Genomic DNA, 18,983 nt, shown 5'->3' on the forward strand with positions numbered 1-18,983 from the left:
TGAGCAATTTGCATACACTTGCAAACGGCCTAGCTGTCTCCTTTGAAGGCTTGCAGTATAAATACCATGTGATCCCAGAATCCTTTGCTGCTCATAGAGGTTTGTTGCTGCTGGACTCACCTGGAGTGTCAGCCACTGCTATCTTAGTATAGTTAATTCTTGGGGAGTGCTACTTGCATTCCTATTTAGTGCAGCCAGTTTGTGTATAATTTGTACTGCCTATTCAGTCCTGTCTTGTTTGGATCGCACTAGCCTCTAGCGGTAGCGGCTGTGGATCCTTCTGATCTGTGTTCCTGGAGTGTAAGCTGGAGCAGCGGTTGCTACTGGCTACCTCATTTGTCTGTCTTGTCTGTTTGTGCTCATTTGTGTTACTTGTGGTTAGTTAGGGTGGCACGCTTATTACTGGGCGCCTATCGCGCGGTGATCGTGTCTTAAACGCGTTCACTGTTGCGAATGAGTGCGGTGTTCGCGTTTAGCTACCGTTTGTTATTTTCCTTATCCTCTGATTGTTGTTTGCTGTGCCTTTGCTACTCTCGTGCTCTGTCCTGCTCAGTCTGGTGTCACTATTTGGCAATCGCCATTCTTGCGATTGCGTTCCCACTTCGTTTCCGCTGTTGTGTGTTCACCGTCGCTGGGTGGCGACTAGTTTGGTGGACACACATTGATTCTGTCTCTGTGCTCTCTCTCTCTTTAGGGGCTATCTTGCCTGTGTTGCTTCTCTTCGTACAATTTCCATCTGGCATCTGTGGCAGCGCAGAGGGTTTATTACATAGCCGGCAATTACCAGGACTGATTCACAGGCACAGCGTCACACAGCTGGCAATTACCGGGACTGATTCACAGGCACAGCGTCACGCAGCCGGCATCTGCCGGAGGGAATTCCCCTCTACTGGTGCTTAGCACCAAAAGCTGGGTTCTATCATTTTGACACGCTTGTGAAGGACTTCCGCAGTGTCGGCACACATCTTGTGCGCTGACCACGGAGATATTCCACAATCGTTACACTGATTCACAGGCACAGCGTCACACAGCCGGCAATTACCGGGACTGATTCACAGGCACAGCGTCACATAGCCGGCACTAATTCACAGGCACAGCAACACACAGCCGGCAATTACCGGGACTGATTCACAGGCACAGCGTTACATAGCCGGCAATTACCGGGACTGATTCACAGGCACAGCGTCACACAGCCGGCAATTACCGGGACTGATTCACAGGCACAGCGTCACACAGCTGGCAATTACCGGGAGTGATTCACAGGCACAGCGTCACACAGCCGGCAATTACCGGGACTGATTCACAGGCACAGCGTCACATAGCCGGCAATTACCGGGACTGATTCACAGGCACATCGTCACATAGCCGGCAATTACCGGGACTGATTCACAGGCACAGCGTCACACAGTCGGCAATTACCGGGACTGATTCACAGGCACAGCGTCACACAGCCGGCAATTACCAGGACTGACTCACAGGCACAGCGTCACATAGCCGGCAATTACCAGGACTGACTCACAGGCACAGCGTCACACAGTCGGCAATTACCAGGACTGACTCACAGGCACAGCGTCACATAGCCGGCAATTACCAGGACTGACTCACAGGCACAGCGTCACATAGCCGGCAATTACCAGGACTGATTCACAGGCACAGCGTCACATAGCCAGGGTAAGAAAGTTAGAGTGATATATTGTAAAGAGGCCCTGTTATCACAGAGATCATGCAGACGTGAGAACGGCTGTCATTGCATAGCTTTTAATATTTCTCAGGTCTACTTCCTTCTTCCTCATCCTAGGCTAAATACAGGGACAGCCATTTCCTGTTTGTCAAGCAAAGTTATAAAAAGCTAAAGAAAAACGACCTCAGAAGGATGGGAGAGCATGGACGGCACCCTGAAGTTCTCTCAGATGAGTTCACAGACCAGCAATAACGGGCTGAGCCCTCAGTGAATCGCACACATTGCTACGAGGCACAGCGAGGTGCTGACTGCTCAGCTGCATCTCTGCTGGCATTACAGAGCATGTTTCATGCTGCTTTATAAAGCAGTGCACCGGCTTGTAACCAGGCTGAGACCGGCACACTTCCCGCCGCCCCGAGGGGAGAAATATTTTAGGAACATGTCAGGAAAAGTGGACAAACCGGTTCTGTCCGGGACACAGTAACCTTCTCCTCTGCGCAGGACACACAATACAAAACTCACGCAGTTCATCCCCTCCTCTCCAACCTACAGCCGCCTGCTGGCACCAGGCAGTCCACAACACACCCCCTCTAGTCAAATGGCCATGCAGGGAGAAGAGTGATTGTGCTGTCAGCTGAAGCCCCGCCTACCTGCTGAGTGATAGCCTATCACAGCTCGCAGCATCTAACAGGGAGATGGGGCGTCAGAATGACTGAGCAGTGAGCAGGCAGCCAGATATTGCTGGAGGTTTATGAATAAGTACAGCAGGAAATTTCCTTTATTATTTAAAAAATACACTATTTTTGCTTATAATTTAAAAAAAATTTTCCTGGACTTTAAATTTGCTCAAGCAGTGAGTAGGGGCCGTGTGACTCCTCCCACTCAGTAGTGAGGAAGGGCCCTGTGACACCTCCCACCCAGCATCGAGGAGGGGCCGTGTGACACCTCCAACTCAGTATTGAGGAGGGGCCTTGTGACACCTCCCACCCAGCAATGAGGAGGGGCCGTGTGACCCTTCCCACTGAGCAGTGAGGAGGGCCTGTGTGACACCTCCCACCCAGCAGTGAGGAGGGCCTGTGTGACACCTCCCACCCAGCAGTGAGGAGGGCCTGTGTGACACCTCCCACCCAGCAGTGAGGAGGGCCTGTGTGACACCTCCCACCTAGCAGTGAGGAGGGCCTGTGTGACACCTCCCACCCAGCAGCGAGGAGGGGCCGTGTGACACCTCCAATGCAGTAGTGAGGAGGGGCCATGTGACACCTCCCACCCAGCAGCGAGGAGGGGCCGTGTGACCCTTCCCACTCAGCAGTGAGGAGGGCCTGTGTGACACCTCCCATCCAGCAGTGAGGAGGGCCTGTGTGACACCTCCCATCCAGCAGTGAGGAGGGGCTGTGTGACACCTCCCACCCAGCAGTGAGGAGGGCCTGTGTGACACCTCCCACCCAGCAGTGAGGAGGGTCTGTGTGACACCTCCCACCCAGCAGCGAGGAGGGGCCGTGTGACACCTCCCACCCAGCAGCGAGGAGGGGCCGTGTGACACCTCCAACGCAGTAGTGAGGAGGGGCCATGTGACACCTCCCACCCAGCAGTGAGGGGGGCCTGTGTGACACCTCCCACCCAGCAGTGAGGAGGGCCTGTGTGACACCTCCCACCCAGCAGTGAGGAGGGCCTGTGTGACACCTCCCACCTAGCAGTGAGGAGGGCCTGTGTGACACCTCCCACCCAGCAGCAAAGAGGGGCCGTGTGACCCTTCCCACTCAGCAGTGAGGAGGGCCTGTGTGACACCTCCCATCCAGCAGTGAGGAGGACCTGTGTGACACCTCCCATCCAGCAGTGAGGAGGGGCTGTGTGACACCTCCAACTCAGTAGTGAGGAGGGGCCATGTGACACCTCCAACGCAGTAGCGAGGAGGGGCCATGTGACACCTCCCACCCAGCAGCGAGGAGGGGCCGTGTGACCCTTCCCACTCAGCAGTGAGGAGGGCCTGTGTGACACCTCCCATCCAGCAGTGAGGAGGGGCTGTGTGACACCTCCAACTCAGTAGTGAGGAGGGGCCATGTGACACCTCCCACCCAGCAGTGAGGAGGGGCTGTGTGACACCTCCCATCCAGCAGTGAGGAGGGGCCGTGTGACACTTCCCACTCAGCAGTGAGGAGGAACTGTGTGACTGCTCCCACTCAGCAGTGAAGAGGAGCCGTGTGACACATCCCACCAAGCAGTGAGGAGGGCCACGTGACATCTCCCACCCAGCAGTGAGGCGGGGCCGTATGACACTTCCCACCCAGCAGTGAGGAGGGCCTGTGTGACTGCTCCCACCGAGCACTGAGGAGGGGCCATGTGACTCCTCCCACTCCACAGTGAGGGGCCATGTGGCTCCTCCCACTCTGCAGTGAGGAGGGGCCATGTGGCTCCTCCCACTCTGCAGTGAGGAGTCCCACTCTGCAGTGAGGAGGGGCCATGTGAACCCTCCCACCCAGCAGTGAGGAGGGCCCATGTGACTCCTCCCACCCAACAGTGAGGAGGGACGGTGTGACACTTCCCACCCAGCAGTTAGGAGGGCCGTGTGACACCTCCCACCCAGCAGTGAGGAGAAGCTGTGTGGCACTTCCCACCAAGCAGTGAGGAGGGCCATGTGACACCTCCCCCACAGCAGTGAGGAGGGGTCATGTGACTCCTCCCACCCAGCAGTTTGGAGGGCCGTGTGACACCTCCCACCCAGCAGTGAGGAGAAGCTGTGTGGCACTTCCCACCAAGCAGTAAAGAGGGCTGTGTGACACCACCCACCCAGCAGTGAGGAGGGGCCATGTGACTCCTCCCACTCAGCAGTGAGGAGGGCCAGTGTGACTCCTCCCACCCAGCAGTGAGGAGGGGCCGTGCGACACCTCCCACCCAGCAGTGAGGCCGTGTGACACCTCCGACCCAGCAGTGAGGCGGGGCCGTGTGACACCTCCCACCCAGCAGTGAGGCGGGGCCGTGTGGCTGGACAGGATATATGGATGGTGTGTGGCACCCAGCAGTGAGGCAGAGCCATGTGACACCTCCCACTCAGCAGTCAGGGCCGTGTGACACCTCCTACCCAGCAGTGGAGGGGCTGTGTGACTCCTCCCACCCTGCAGCGAGGGGCTGTGTGACTCCTCCCACCCAGCAGTGAGGTGAGGCTGTGTGACTCCTCCCACCCAGCAATGAGGCGGGCCGTATGACTCCTCCCACCTAGCAGTGAGGCAGGGCCGTGTGACTACTCCCCCCCAGCAGGGAGATGGGGCCGTGTGGCTGTACAGGATGTATGAATAGTGCACGGAGCTCACCTGGTTATTGGGGTCGGTCAGGTAGCGGACCAGGATGGGCAGTAAGTACTCAGAGAATGCTCGGGGGAAGTGTGGGCGGCTCTCCTGCAGGAAGAGGGTGATCTGTGGGATTTGTTCCATCAGCTCCGTCCGCACGGTGGGCTCTGCAACACACCAGACACAACACAATGTAGATGCACAATGCTCTATAATCAGTGACTGCTACATCTGCCTGTCTGTCTGTCTGTCTGTCTGTCTGTCTGTCTGTCTGTCTGTCTATCTATCTATCTATCTATCTATCTATCTATCTATCTATCTATCTATCACAATGTACATGGGGGCTGCACAATGCTCTGTACACAGCCACTGCGGGCCAGAAACACTGCTACATCTGTCTGTCTGTCTATCTATCAATCCATCTATCACAATGTACATAGGGACTGCACAATGCTCTGTACACAGCCACTGCTACACCTGTCTGTCTGTCTATCTATCTATCTATCACAATGTACATGGGGGCTGCAAAATGCTCTGTACACAGCCACTGCGGGCCAGAAACACTGCTACATCTGTCTGTCTGTCTATCTATCAATCCATATATCTATCACAATGTACATGGGGACTGCACAATGCTCTGTACACAGCCACTGCTACACTTGTCTGTCTGTCTATCTATCACTTTGTACATGGGGGCTGCACAATGCTCTGTACACAGCCACTTCTACATCTGTCTCTCTATCTATAAATCCATCTAACTATCTAACAATGTATTGTCTATAAATCCATCTACAGTGCTGCCCATAATTATTCATACCCCTGTCAAATTTTGACTTAAAGTTATTTTTATTCAAACAGCAAGTCATTTTTGACAGGAAATGACATAGTTGTCTCCCAAAAGATAATACGACGATGTACAAGAGTCATTATTGTGGGGAAAAAAAACATTTCTCAGCTTTTATTTACATTTGTGCAAAAAGTGTCCAGTTCAAAATTATTCATACCCTTCACAAACTGTCAGTCTATGGGAAAATCCAAAGTTCTGTACCATTCCAAATAGTCCAAGCTGTTCTAAAGGATCCTAATTACCCTAATTAATTGGGAACAGCTGGTAAACGCAACGGGTAAAAAACAGCAGCTCTCTGCAGTTGGTTTGTGGACAATTATGGCTAAGACAAAGGAGCTCAGTGAGGACCTGCGGCTGCGCATTGTGACTGCTCACAAGTCAGGAAAGGGCTACAAGGACATTTCTAAATGTTTTCAAGTTCCAGTGGCTGCACTGTGGAAATCTCAGAGGACTTGGTCGGAAATACAAAAGTGACATCTGAGCAGGCCATGAGGATAGTGAGAGAGGTGAAAACGAATCCAAGGATCACCACCAAAGCCATCCTGGTGAATCTGGGCTCTGCTGGTGGCAATGTCTCAAGGCAGACAATCCAACGGACACTGCACACTGCTGTGTTCCACGGATGCAGGCCAAGGAGGACGCCAATTCTCCTGATAAGGCACACAAAAGCTCGCTTGACCTTTGGAAATGCTCATCTGGACAAAGAAGAAGACTTCTGGTCTTCTGTGTTATGGTCAGATGAAACAAAAATTGAATTGTTTAGTCACAATAATGTTTCCTCCATTTGGTGTAAAAAAAGACATGCCTTCAACCTGGGAACTTAATGCTTTGGTGGTGGTGGTGGTGGTGGTGGTGGTGGTGGTGGGGGGGGGGGGGGGGGTCAGCCAACTGACCACCAGGAAACCTAATCACAGTAAACGGCACCATGAAAAAAGAGCAATTCTTGAGGATTCTCAATGAGAACATCAGGCAGTCTGCCGAGAAACTTGGACTTGGGCACCAGTGGACACTTCATCATGACAATGACCCAAAACACACAGCAGAAGCGGTGAAGAAATGGTTAGCAAACAACATTAATGTTTTGGAGTGGCCCAGACAGAGTCGTGAATTGAATCCAATTGAGAATCTGTGGAGGGAGCTAAAGATCAGGGTGATGGCAAGCCCTCCAACCTGAACGATTTGGCTAAAGAGAATGGGTAAAAATTTCTGAGGAGACATGGAAAAAGCTGGTCTGCAATTATAGGAAGTGTTTGATTGCTGTAATAGCCTATAAAGGCTTTTTCTATTGATTATTGAGAAAGGTATGAATAATTTTGGACTGGACACTTTTTGCTCAAATGTAAATAAAAGCTGAGAAATCTTTTTACCATAATAATGCCTCTTGTACATTGCCTTATTATCTTTTGGGAGACACCCATGTCATTTCCCATCAAAAAATTACTTGCTGGTTAAATAAAAGTAACTTTAAGTCAAAATTTGCCAGGGGTATGAATAATTATGGGCAGCACTGTATCTATTATCTGTCTGTCTGTCTAGCCATATATCTATCTAGACAGGAGACCAGGGTTTGAATCGTGGCTGCTCCTGTTCAGCAAGCTAGTATACTATTCAGTAAGGAGTCCTTGGGCAAGGCACTAACAATACTACTGCCTATAGACTGCGCTATAGTGGCTGCAGTTGAAGCGCTTTGAGTCTGCCACCAGAAAAGCACAATATAAATGTTGTGTCCTGTCTATCTATCTATTTATCTCACAGCTCCCCCTTGTTGGGGATAGCGGATCCCAGAGTCACTGACCTGCGTCTTCGGAGAGGCGCACCACGATCTCCATGACTGTGAGGAAGTCATCTTCTGTACTGCTGAAGTCTCTCAGTACATCCAGCAGGCCACGTGCGATGATCTGCCTGCAGAGTCAAACATCACAGGTCACACCAGCACCAGGCATTCAAGGGTTACAGGAAGACAGACAGTGGTAATACACTTATAGATGCCACGTGCGATGATCTATCTGCAGAGCCAAACATCACAGGTTACACCAGCACCAGGCATTCAGGGGTTACAGGAAAACAGACATTGGCCATACACTTATAGATGCCACGTCTATGAAGGCGTCAGGCTATAAGCATTACACATGCACATGCACATATCCTCTATGAGGGCGTCAGGCTATGAGCCGTACACATGCACACATCCTCTATGAGGACGTCAGGCTATGAGCCTTACACATGCACACATCCTCTATGAGGGCGTCAGGCTCTGAGCTTTACACATGCACATATCCTCTATGAGGGCGTCAGGCTATGAGCTGTACACATCCTCTGTGAGGGCGTCAGGCTATGAGCTTTACACATGCACACATCTGCTATGAGGGCGTCAGGCTCTGAGCTGTACACATCCTCTATGAGGGCGTCAGGCTATGAGCTGTACACATGCACACATCCTCTATGAGGGCGTCAGGCTATGAGCCGTACACATGCACACATCCTCTATGAGGGCGTCAGGCTATGAGCTGTACACATGCACACATCCTCTATGAGGGTGTCAGGCTATGAGCTGTACACATCCTCTATGAGGGCGTCAGGCTCTGAGCTGTACACATCCTCTATGAGGGCGTCAGGCTATGAGCTGTACACATGCACACATCCTCTATTAGGGCGTCAGGCTATGAGTTGTACACATCCTCTATGAGGGCGTCAGGCTCTGAGCTGTACACATCCTCTATGAGGGCGTCAGGCTCTGAGCTGTACACATCCTCTATGAGGGCGTCAGGCTCTGAGCTGCACACATCCTCTATGAGGGCGTCAGGCTATGAGCCGTACACATGCACACATCCTCTATGAGGGCGTCAGGCTCTGAGCTGTACACATCCTCTATGAGGGCGTCAGGCTCTGAGCTGTACACATCCTCTATGAGGGCGTCAGGCTCTGAGCTGTACACATCCTCTATGAGGGCGTCAGGCTCTGAGCTGTACACATGCACACATCTGCTATGAGGGCGTCAGGCTATGAGCTGTACACATGCACACATCCTCTATGAGGGCGTCAGGCTCTGAGCCTTACACATGCACACATCCTCTATGAGGGCGTCAGGCTCTGAGCCGTACACATGCACACATCCTCTATGAGGACGTCAGGCTATGAGCCTTACACATGCACACATCCTCTATGAGGGCGTTAGGCTCTGAGCCTTACACATGCACACATCCTCTATGAGGACGTCAGGCTATGAGCCTTACACATGCACACATCCTCTATGAGGGCGTCAGGCTATGAGCCTTACACATGCACACATCCTCTATGAGGGCGTCAGGCTCTGAGCTGTACACATGCACACATCCTCTATGAGGGCGTCAGGCTATAAGCTGTACACATGCACACATCCTCTATGAGGGCGTCAGGCTATGAGCTGTACACATGCACACATCCTCTATGAGGGTGTCAGGCTCTGAGCTGTACACATCCTCTATGAGGGCGTCAGGCTATGAGCTGTACACATGCACACATCCTCTATGAGGGCGTCAGGCTATGAGCTGTACACATCCTCTATGAGGGCGTCAGGCTCTGAGCTGTACACATCCTCTATGAGGGCGTCAGGCTATGAGCTGTACACATCCTCTATGAGGGCGTCAGGCTCTGAGCTGTACACATCCTCTATGAGGGCGTCAGGCTCTGAGCTGTACACATCCTCTATGAGGGCGTCAGGCTATGAGCTGTACACATCCTCTATGAGGGCGTCAGGCTATGAGCTGTACACATCCTCTATGAGGGCGTCAGGCTATGAGCTGTACACATCCTCTATGAGGGCGTCAGGCTATGAGCTATACACATCCTCTATGAGGGCGTCAGGCTATGAGCTGTACACATGCACACATCCTCTATGAGGGCGTCAGGCTATGAGCCGTACACATGCACACATCTTCTATAAGGGCGTCAGGCTATGAGCCGTACACATGCACACATCCTCTATGAAGACGTCAGGCTATGAGCCGTACACATGCACACATCCTCTATGAGGGCGTCAGGCTATGAGCTGTACACATGCACACATCCTCTATGAGGGCGTCAGGCTATGAGCTGTACACATGCACACATCCTCTATGAGGGCGTCAGGCTCTGAGCCTTACACATGCACACATCCTCTATGAGGGCGTCAGGCTCTGAGCTGTACACATCCTCTATGAGGGCGTCAGGCTATGAGCTGTACACATGCACACATCCTCTATGAGGGCGTCAGGCTATGAGCTGTACACATGCACACATCCTCTATGAGGGCGTCAGGCTATGAGCTGTACACATGCACACATCCTCTATGAGGGCGTCAGGCTATGAGCTGTACACATCCTCTATGAGGGCGTCAGGCTCTGAGCTGTACACATCCCCTATGAGGGCGTCAGGCTATGAGCTGTACACATCCTCTATGAGGGCGTCAGGCTCTGAGCTGTACACATCCTCTATGAGGGCGTCAGGCTATGAGCTATACACATCCTCTATGAGGGCGTCAGGCTATGAGCCGTACACATGCACACATCCTCTATTAGGGCGTCAGGCTATGAGTTGTACACATCCTCTATGAGGGCATCAGGCTATGAGCTGCACACATCCTCTATGAGGGCGTCAGGCTATGAGCTGTACACATGCACACATCCTCTATTAGGGCGTCAGGCTATGAGTTGTACACATCCTCTATGAGGGCATCAGGCTATGAGCTGCACACATCCTCTATGAGGGCGTCAGGCTATGAGCCGTACACATGCACACATCCTCTATGAAGACGTCAGGCTATGAGCCGTACACATGCACACATCCTCTATGAGGGCGTCAGGCTCTGAGCTGTACACATCCTCTATGAGGGCGTCAGGCTATGAGCTGTACACATGCACACATCCTCTATGAGGGCGTCAGGCTATGAGCTGTACACATGCACACATCCTCTATGAGGGCGTCAGGCTATGCGCCGTACACATGCACACATCCTCTATGAAGACGTCAGGCTATGAGCCTTACACATGCACACATCCTCTATGAGGACGTCAGGCTATGAGCCGCACACATGCACACATCCTCTATGAGGGCGTCAGGCTATGAGCCGTACACATGCACATATCCTCTATGAGGGCGTCAGGCTATGAGCCGTACACATGCACACATCCTCTATGAGGGCGTCAGGCTCTGAGCTGTACACATCCTCTATGAGGGCGTCAGGCTCTGAGCTGTACACATCCTCTATGAGGGCGTCAGGCTCTGAGCTGTACACATCCTCTATGAGGGCGTCAGGCTCTGAGCTGTACACATGCACACATCTGCTATGAGGGCGTCAGGCTATGAGCTGTACACATCCTCTATGAGGGCGTCAGGCTCTGAGCTGTACACATCCTCTATGAGGGCGTCAGGCTCTGAGCTGTACACATGCACACATCTGCTATGAGGACGTCAGGCTATGAGCTGTACACATGCACACATCCTCTATGAGGGCGTCAGGCTATGAGCCTTACACATGCCCACATCCTCTATGAGGACGTCAGGCTATGAGCTGTACACATGCACACATCCTCTATGAGGACGTCAGGCTATGAGCTGTACACATGCACACATCCTCTATGAGGGCGTCAGGCTCTGAGCTGTACACATCCTCTATGAGGGCGTCAGGCTATGAGCTGTACACATGCACACATCCTCTATGAGGGCGTCAGGCTATGAGCCGTACACACGCACACATCCTCTATGAGGGCGTCAGGCTATGAGCTGTACACATGCACACATCCTCTATGAGGGCGTCAGGCTATGAGCCGTACACATGCACACATCCTCTATGAGGGCATCAGGCTATGAGCTGTACACATGCACACATCCTCTATGAGGGCGTCAGGCTCTGAGCTGTACACATGCACACATCCTCTATGAGGGCGTCAGGCTATGAGCCGTACACATGCACACATCCTCTATGAGGGCGCCAGGCTATGAGCCGTACACATGCACACATCCTCTATGAGGGCGTCAGGCTATGAGCTGTACACATGCGCACATCCTCTATGAGGGCGTCAGGCTATGAGCCGTACACATGCACACATCCTCTATGAGGCCGTCAGGCTATGAGCCTTACACATGCACACATCGGGCTGGATTCCCATGGGAACATGGCACAGTGTGCTGCAGGTAGCATACACAATTCTCTGGGCTGTGTTATATGTGGCCAGGAGATGTTGTTTCTGTCTGGAAGGTCCTGGCACTTACCTGTTGAATATATTATCACTGAAGGCGTATTTCTCCAGGCGTGCCAGAGGCGTCAGGTTGTCCTGCCCGGGAATGTCCAGAAACGCAGAGATCTGCATGCTTTCACAGTCCGGGCCATAATCCTCAAATCCAACTGAAAGAGTAACAATTAAGAGACACGTTAGGATTTGTGGTGGGGGGCAGCCCTATCTAGCTGGCATGTGACATGCTGTGTGAGACGTGGTGGGGAGCGGCCCTATCTAGCTGGCACATGACATGCTGTGTGTGACACATGGTGGGGGGGCGGCCCTGTCTAGCTGTCATGTGACATGCTGCGTGATACATGTGGTGGGCGGCGGCCCTGTCTAGCTGCCATGTGACATGTGTGTGACACATGGTGGGGGGCGGCCCTAACTGTCATCTGACATACTGTGACATGTGGTGGGCGGCGGTCCTGTCTAGCTGTCATGTGACATGCTGTGTGAGATACGTGGTGGGTGGTGGCCGTGACTAGCTGTCATGTGACATGCTGTGTGAGACATGTCATGTGACATGGGGCTTGATTCACAAAAGGGTGCTAACATAGTTAGCACGCCTAAAAGCTTTGGACACGCAAACTACTTATCGTGCATTAAGTTGGTGCGTGCAAAACGTTGCACCGTCCACGTGCAAAATAGCTTATCAGGCTGTTTTGCATGGTGTCATGTGACATGGTGTGTGTGACATTTCGTGGGCGGCGGCCCTGTCTAGCTGTCATGTGACATGGTGTGTGTGACATATCGTGGGCGGCGGCCCTGTCTAGCTGTCATGTGACATGCTGTGTGAGACACGTGGTGGGCAGCAGCCCTGTCTAGCTGTCATGTGACATGCTGTGTGTGTGACACGTAGTGGGCGGCGGCCCTGTCTAGCTGTCATGTGACATGTTGTGTGTGTGTGACACGTGGTGGGGGGGTGGCCCTGTCTAGCTGTCATGTGACATGATGTGTGTGACACATGGTGGGGGGAGGCCCTGTCTAGCTGTCATGTGACATGCTGTGTGTGTGACACGTGGTGGGGGGGGCGGCCCTGTCTAGCTGTCATGTGACATGCTGTGTGTGTGACACGTGGTGGGGGGGCGGCCCTGTCTAGCTGCCATGTGACATGCTGTGTGTGACACATGGTGGGGGGAGGCCCTGTCTAGCTGTTATGTGACATGCTGTGTGTGACACGTGGGTGGCGGCCCTGTCTACCTGTCATGTGACATGCTGTGTGTTTGACACCTGGTGGGCAGCGGCCCTATCTAGCTGTCATGTGACACGCTGAGTGTGTTACACGAGGTGGGCGGCGGCCCCATCTAGCTGTCAAGTGACATGCTGTGTGTGACACGTGTTGGGCTGCGGACCTGTCTAGCTGTCATGTAACATGGTGTGTGTGACATATTGTGGACGACGGCCCTGTCTAGCTGTCATGTGACATGGTGTGTGTGACATATCGTGGGCGGCGGCCCTGTCTAGCTGTCATGTGACATGCTGTGTGTGACAAGTCGTGGGCAGCAGCCCTGTCTAGCTGTCATGTGACATGCTGTGTGAGACACGTGGTGGGCAGCGGCCCTGTCTAGCTGTCATGTGACATGCTGTGTGTGTGACACGTGGTGGGTGGCGGCCCTGTCTAGCTGTCATGTGACATGCTGTGTGTGTGACACGTGGTGGGGGTGCAGCCCTGTCTAGCTGCCATGTGACATGCTGTGTGTGTGACACATGGTGGGGGAGGCCCTGTCTAGCTGTCATGTGACATGCTGTGTGTTTGACACCTGGTGGGCGGCGGCCCTATCTAGCTGTCATGTGACATGCTGTGTGTGTTACACGAGGTGGGCGGCGGCCCCATCTAGCTGTCATGTGACATGCTGTGTGTGTTACACGAGGTGGGCGGCGGCCCCATCTAGCTGTCATGTGACATGCTGTGTGTGACACGTGTTGGGCTTCGGACCTGTCTAGCTGTCATGTAACATGGTGTGTGTGACATATTGTGGACGACGGCCCTGTCTAGCTGTCATGTGACATGGTGTGCGTGACATATTGTGGGCGGTGGCCCTGTCTAGCTGTCATGTAACATGGTGCATGTGACATGTGGTGGGTGGTGAACTTCCAGTCACCTTTAAATCCATATTCCTTCATAATTCATAGGCTTTAGGGTGATGCAAACTTGTCAAACCATTTTTTGGCAAGTTAGTAAGGTTAGTCTGACACACCCTGAGTGATTTTCACACTGCTCGTGCTTAGCATGGCTGCACAATAAAGAATTTCGGAACACTTTCACATTTACCACTCGCATATCTGTGGATTCATGGTGCCTTGCTGAATGCAAATATGCAATACATGTCTTGTTACATTCTATGGGCATTGAGAGACTCGCAAATCAGGAAACCTGCCAAAATCTTTCTGCCCCCCGTTCCAATTATACAAGGCTGGACATTTGCGTGTCATATACCCTCCCAGTTGGAGAAGTGGGTAAAACCCAGAGATACACTTGGTCCAGAGTACTTTGTCTATCATCTGTTGTTGAATTCCATCAATCGACAGGCCGGCAGGACACCGGCCAGATCACCATTTTGGATTATTTTAGCACAAGACTTTATCGCTTATTGGACTTTCAAACATTCTACCCCATTTCTCAACTCTTACTTAACCACCCTGGCGTTCTATTAAGATCGCCAGGGCGGCTGCGGGAGGGTTTTTTTTAAATAAAAAAAAAACTATTTCATGCAGCCAAATGAAAGTTGGCCCACTAGAGGGCGCTCCGAAGGCGTTCTTCTGATCGCCTCCGGCGTGTTTTGCTTACTTTGTCGCCATGGCGACGAGCGGAGTGACGTCATGGACGTCAGCCGCCTCCGATCCAGCCCTTAGCGCTGGCCGGAACTTTTTGTTCCGGCTACACTAGGCTCAGGCGGCTGGGGGGACCCTCGCGGCGGCGATCAGGCAGCACACGCGGCTGGCAAAGTGCCGGCTGCATGTGCTGCTTTTTATTTGATGAAAATCGGCCCAGCAGGGCCTGAGCGGCAGCCTCCGGCGGTGATGGACGAGCTGAGCTTGTCCATACCGCCCGGCTGGTTAAAGGACAACTGAAATGAGAGGCGTATGCAGGTGGCCATATTTATTTCCTTTTAAGCAATACCAGTTGCCTGGTGTCCTGCTGAACCTCTGCCTAATACTTTTAGCCATAGCCCCTGAACAAGCATGCAGCAGATCAGGTGTTTCTGACATTATTGTCAGATCTGACAAGATTAGCCACATGCTTGTTTCTGGGGTGAGTTGGACACTAAGTTAGCAGGACTGCCAGGCAACTGGTATTGTTTAACAGGAAATAAATATAGCAGCCTCCATATTCTTCTCACTTCAGTTCTAATCTATCCAACCAACCTGTTCAGCTGCCAGATATATTTGTTTGCCAGCTTTATATTTGTGTATTCAAGTAGTCCCCGGTTAACGAACGAGATAGGGATTGTAGGCTCATTCTTAAAGCAGACCCAAACCAAACATTTTTTTTAATTAAAAATATTTAGTTGCACCACTCTGACAAATACAAAGATAAATAAACACTCCTTCAAGCCTATGAGCATTTCAGTGCATGCTTTTCACCCTTATCTTTTCATAACTAGGGTTATACTGGGGCAGCCATTAGCAATTCCTCCATTTCCGGACACCACCTACTCCAACAGTTTGCTGGATTTTGTCCCGGCAATATGAAAGGAAGGGAGGGGTTCCTCCAATAAATGTAAAATATTTTATATTTGTCATCATGCAGCTGAAAAAAGGCTACTATTTATTTTATAATTTAGACAATAGATTTTATTTCTGAAATCTTGTATTTTTAATTTGGGTCCACTTTAACCTGAATCCGTTCTTAACCTCCCTGGCGGTAAGCCCGACCTCAGGTCGGGCTACGCGCGCAGGAGGATTTCTCAGGCCCTACTGGGCCGATTTGCATAATTTTTTTTCTGTACACGCAGCTAGCACTTTGCTAGCTGCGTGTACTTCCCGATTGCCGCCGCTCCGCGCCGATTCGCCGCTAACCGCCGCGACGCCCCCCCTCCAGACCCCTTGCGCAGCCTGGCCTATCAGCGCCAGGCAGCGCTGAGGGGTGGATCGGGACTCCCCACGACGTCGATGACGATCGTCGCCATGGCGACCGGGGAAGCCCAGCAGGAAATCCCGTTCTGAACGGGATTTCCTGCTTCCGCTGATCGCCGGAGGCGATCGCAGTAGGTAGGGGGATGCCGCTACTCGCGGCTATCATGTAGCTAGCGGTAGGCTAGCTACATGGCTTTAAAAAAAAATAAAAATAAAATATAGTGCTGCGCTGCCCCCTGGCGGTTCTAATTGACCGATAAAGGAGTTATCAGGCAAATTGTGTAAAATTAGCTTTACTCACCTGGGGCTTTCTCCAGCCCCTTGCTGCCGACTGTCCCACGCCGACTGCTCTGCTCCCCGCCGCTGTCCCGGTCTCCGTGATCGGTATTCGGCCTTACTGCAGCTGCGCACAGCGCCGCTGTCAGTCATGGCCACGTGGGCCGCGGCGAACTGTAGTTCTGCGTCTGCGCAGTTCGCCGTGGCCATGATTGGGGACACACACATTGGTGGCTGCGGTGGGATAGTAAGATGGGATTGGTGGGTGTTTGTCCCTTTGGTGGCAGTGGTAGGATTGTAAGACAGGATTGGTGGGTGTTTGTCACATTGGTGGCAGCGGTGGAATAGTAAGACGGGATTGGTGAGTGTCTGTCACATTGGTGGAGAATACAGTAAAGATTTTATTTACACCCACATGCTGTTTTGCTCATCTTTACGGCTTCTTTCACTTCCTTTTACAGTCAGCGCAGCTCCCTCTGAACCCTCATCTGTATGATGTTTGTTTTTTAAAGAGTTCAGTGCTGTAACCTTTGTGTTAAATGATTAACCCCGTCACTACCTATACAGGCCATCATGTGACAGCAGATACTGCTCACATACTAGGAATCTATATAATGTCTATACATAGGAGAACTATAGCCTGTCATGTGACAGGGGCAGGGATATTGCAGATACTGCTCACATACAGGGAATCTATATGTCTATACATGGGGAACAGCTGTACATTACAGTATAAAGATACATGGATACCCTCTCTGTGGTGTCACTGAGGTCTGCAGTCCCGCCAGCACCATATGCCCCCCCCCCCCGGACACTATATGTCACCCCACCTCCCCTCACTCTAATCACTGGCTCCAATCCAATACCACTGCCACGTACTCACACCACCAAGGGACAATTCCAAAGCACAGTGAACTTATTAAGGGGCACCTGTTTCCCCCTCATCCTAGGGAATCAAAGAGGATGCACCACAAGTCTGCCCCCACATCTGCCCATGGACAGTGAACACAGGGGCACCTGGTTCCCCCTCATCCTGGGCCCCCCTCATCCTAGGGAACCACAGAGGCTGCACCTCAAGTCTGCTCTCACATCTGCGCAAGGATAGTGAACACAGGGGCACCTGGGTCCCCCTCATCCCGGGTCTCCCTCATACTGGGTCCACTTCACCTTGCGTCCCCCTCATCCTGGGTCCCCTTCACGCTGCGTCCCCTTCATCCCAGGTCCCCCTCATACTGGGTCCCCTTCTTACTGGATCCCCCTCATCCTGGGTACCCTTAATACTGGGTCCCCCTCATCCTGCGTCCCCTTCATACTGGGTCCCCCTTCATCCTGGATCCCCCTCATCCTGGGTCCCCTTCATCCTGGGTCCCTTTCATCCTGGGTCCCCCTCATCCGGGGCACCACACAGGCTGCAGCACAAGTCTGCCCTTACATATGCTCCATCATAGAGCTGTGTGTGGCCTGGGGTTTCTTATGATGACAGTAATGACACAGACCAAGACAGGGGCTGGCAGGGAAGACTTCTGCCACTGAAATAATAAGACTGTGCATTACATAGCAAGCATGCAGCACGAGGAGCGGGCAACCACAGGAAGTGAGAGTGATGTAAAGGAGGAAGTGGAGACGCAGGGTGACGTGCTGCATGACAAATTACTTACAGTCATCCAGATCATCTTGTAGGTCCACAAAGTAGAGAGGAATCCCTGCGAGGAAACACAAGCAGGAAGTGAGACACGGCTTTCATGTGAGAAACAATGTGCACAAAAGTCAGCTTATCCTGCCTCGTAACCATCAAAGTGTGTCGGGATGTCTGTACAACACTTAATATCAGGGTGCCTCTCAGGGCCGGTTCAAGGGGCCCTGTGGCCTTTCAGCGTAGTAGTATATTAGCAGCCATAATTACCTTATTCCTAGCGGGTGAGCGGGCGGGCAGAGGCTGCACTTGGAGACACGCTGTCTCCCTCCTTCTCTATGACCCGACGCCTCATGTGTAAACACACGCCGGGTCATAGAGAAGGAGGGAGACAGCGTGTCTCCGAGTGCAGCCACTGCCTGCCCGCTCACCCCCCCCGGAATAAGGTAATTATGGCAGCTAATATACTTGCAGCTGGGCCCCCGGGGAGCAGTGCGAGCGGGGGGTGTGAAGAAAAAATATAGAAGGGTCGGCGCTGCTGGGGCCTCAGCAGAGGTCGGGGTCCAGGGGCAAATGCCGCTTTTGCCTCTATGGTAGCGCCAGCCCTGGTGCCTCTCTATCCCCAACCTCTGCAGATCCCTCATACCTCTCCATTCCCACACTCTGCATCATACCTCTCCATTCCCACACTCTGCACATCCCTCATACCTCTCCATCTCCACACTCTGCATCACACCTCTCCATTCCCACACTCTGCAATATACCTCTCCATCCCCACACTCTGCACATCCATCATACCTCTCCATCCCCACACTCTGCATCACACCCCTCCATTCCCACACTCTGCATCACACCCCTCCATTCCCACACTCTGCATCACACCTCTCCATCCCCACACTCTGCATCACACCCCTCCATTCCCACACTCTGCATCACACCTCTCCATCCCCAC

The 18,983-nt window shown here is 52.5% G+C and overlaps 1 protein-coding gene across 1 annotated transcript in view; it reads right to left on the bottom strand.

Annotated features, from left to right (window-relative positions):
* LOC137541283 (serine/threonine-protein phosphatase 4 regulatory subunit 1-like) overlaps positions 1-18,983 on the bottom strand; it is a 72,222-nt gene that overhangs the window by 46,770 nt on the left and 6,469 nt on the right. Inside the window, exons 2-5 of the mRNA XM_068262521.1 lie at positions 18,057-18,101; positions 12,038-12,170; positions 7,605-7,711; positions 4,987-5,129 (exon numbers count right to left, since the gene is read on the bottom strand). Coding sequence (XP_068118622.1) covers positions 4,987-5,129; positions 7,605-7,711; positions 12,038-12,170; positions 18,057-18,101 — 428 coding nt within the window. The remainder of the gene's footprint in view (positions 1-4,986; positions 5,130-7,604; positions 7,712-12,037; positions 12,171-18,056; positions 18,102-18,983) is intronic.

This window comes from Hyperolius riggenbachi, chromosome 12 (genome assembly GCF_040937935.1).
Source record: "Hyperolius riggenbachi isolate aHypRig1 chromosome 12, aHypRig1.pri, whole genome shotgun sequence".
NCBI lineage: Eukaryota > Metazoa > Chordata > Amphibia > Anura > Hyperoliidae > Hyperolius > Hyperolius riggenbachi.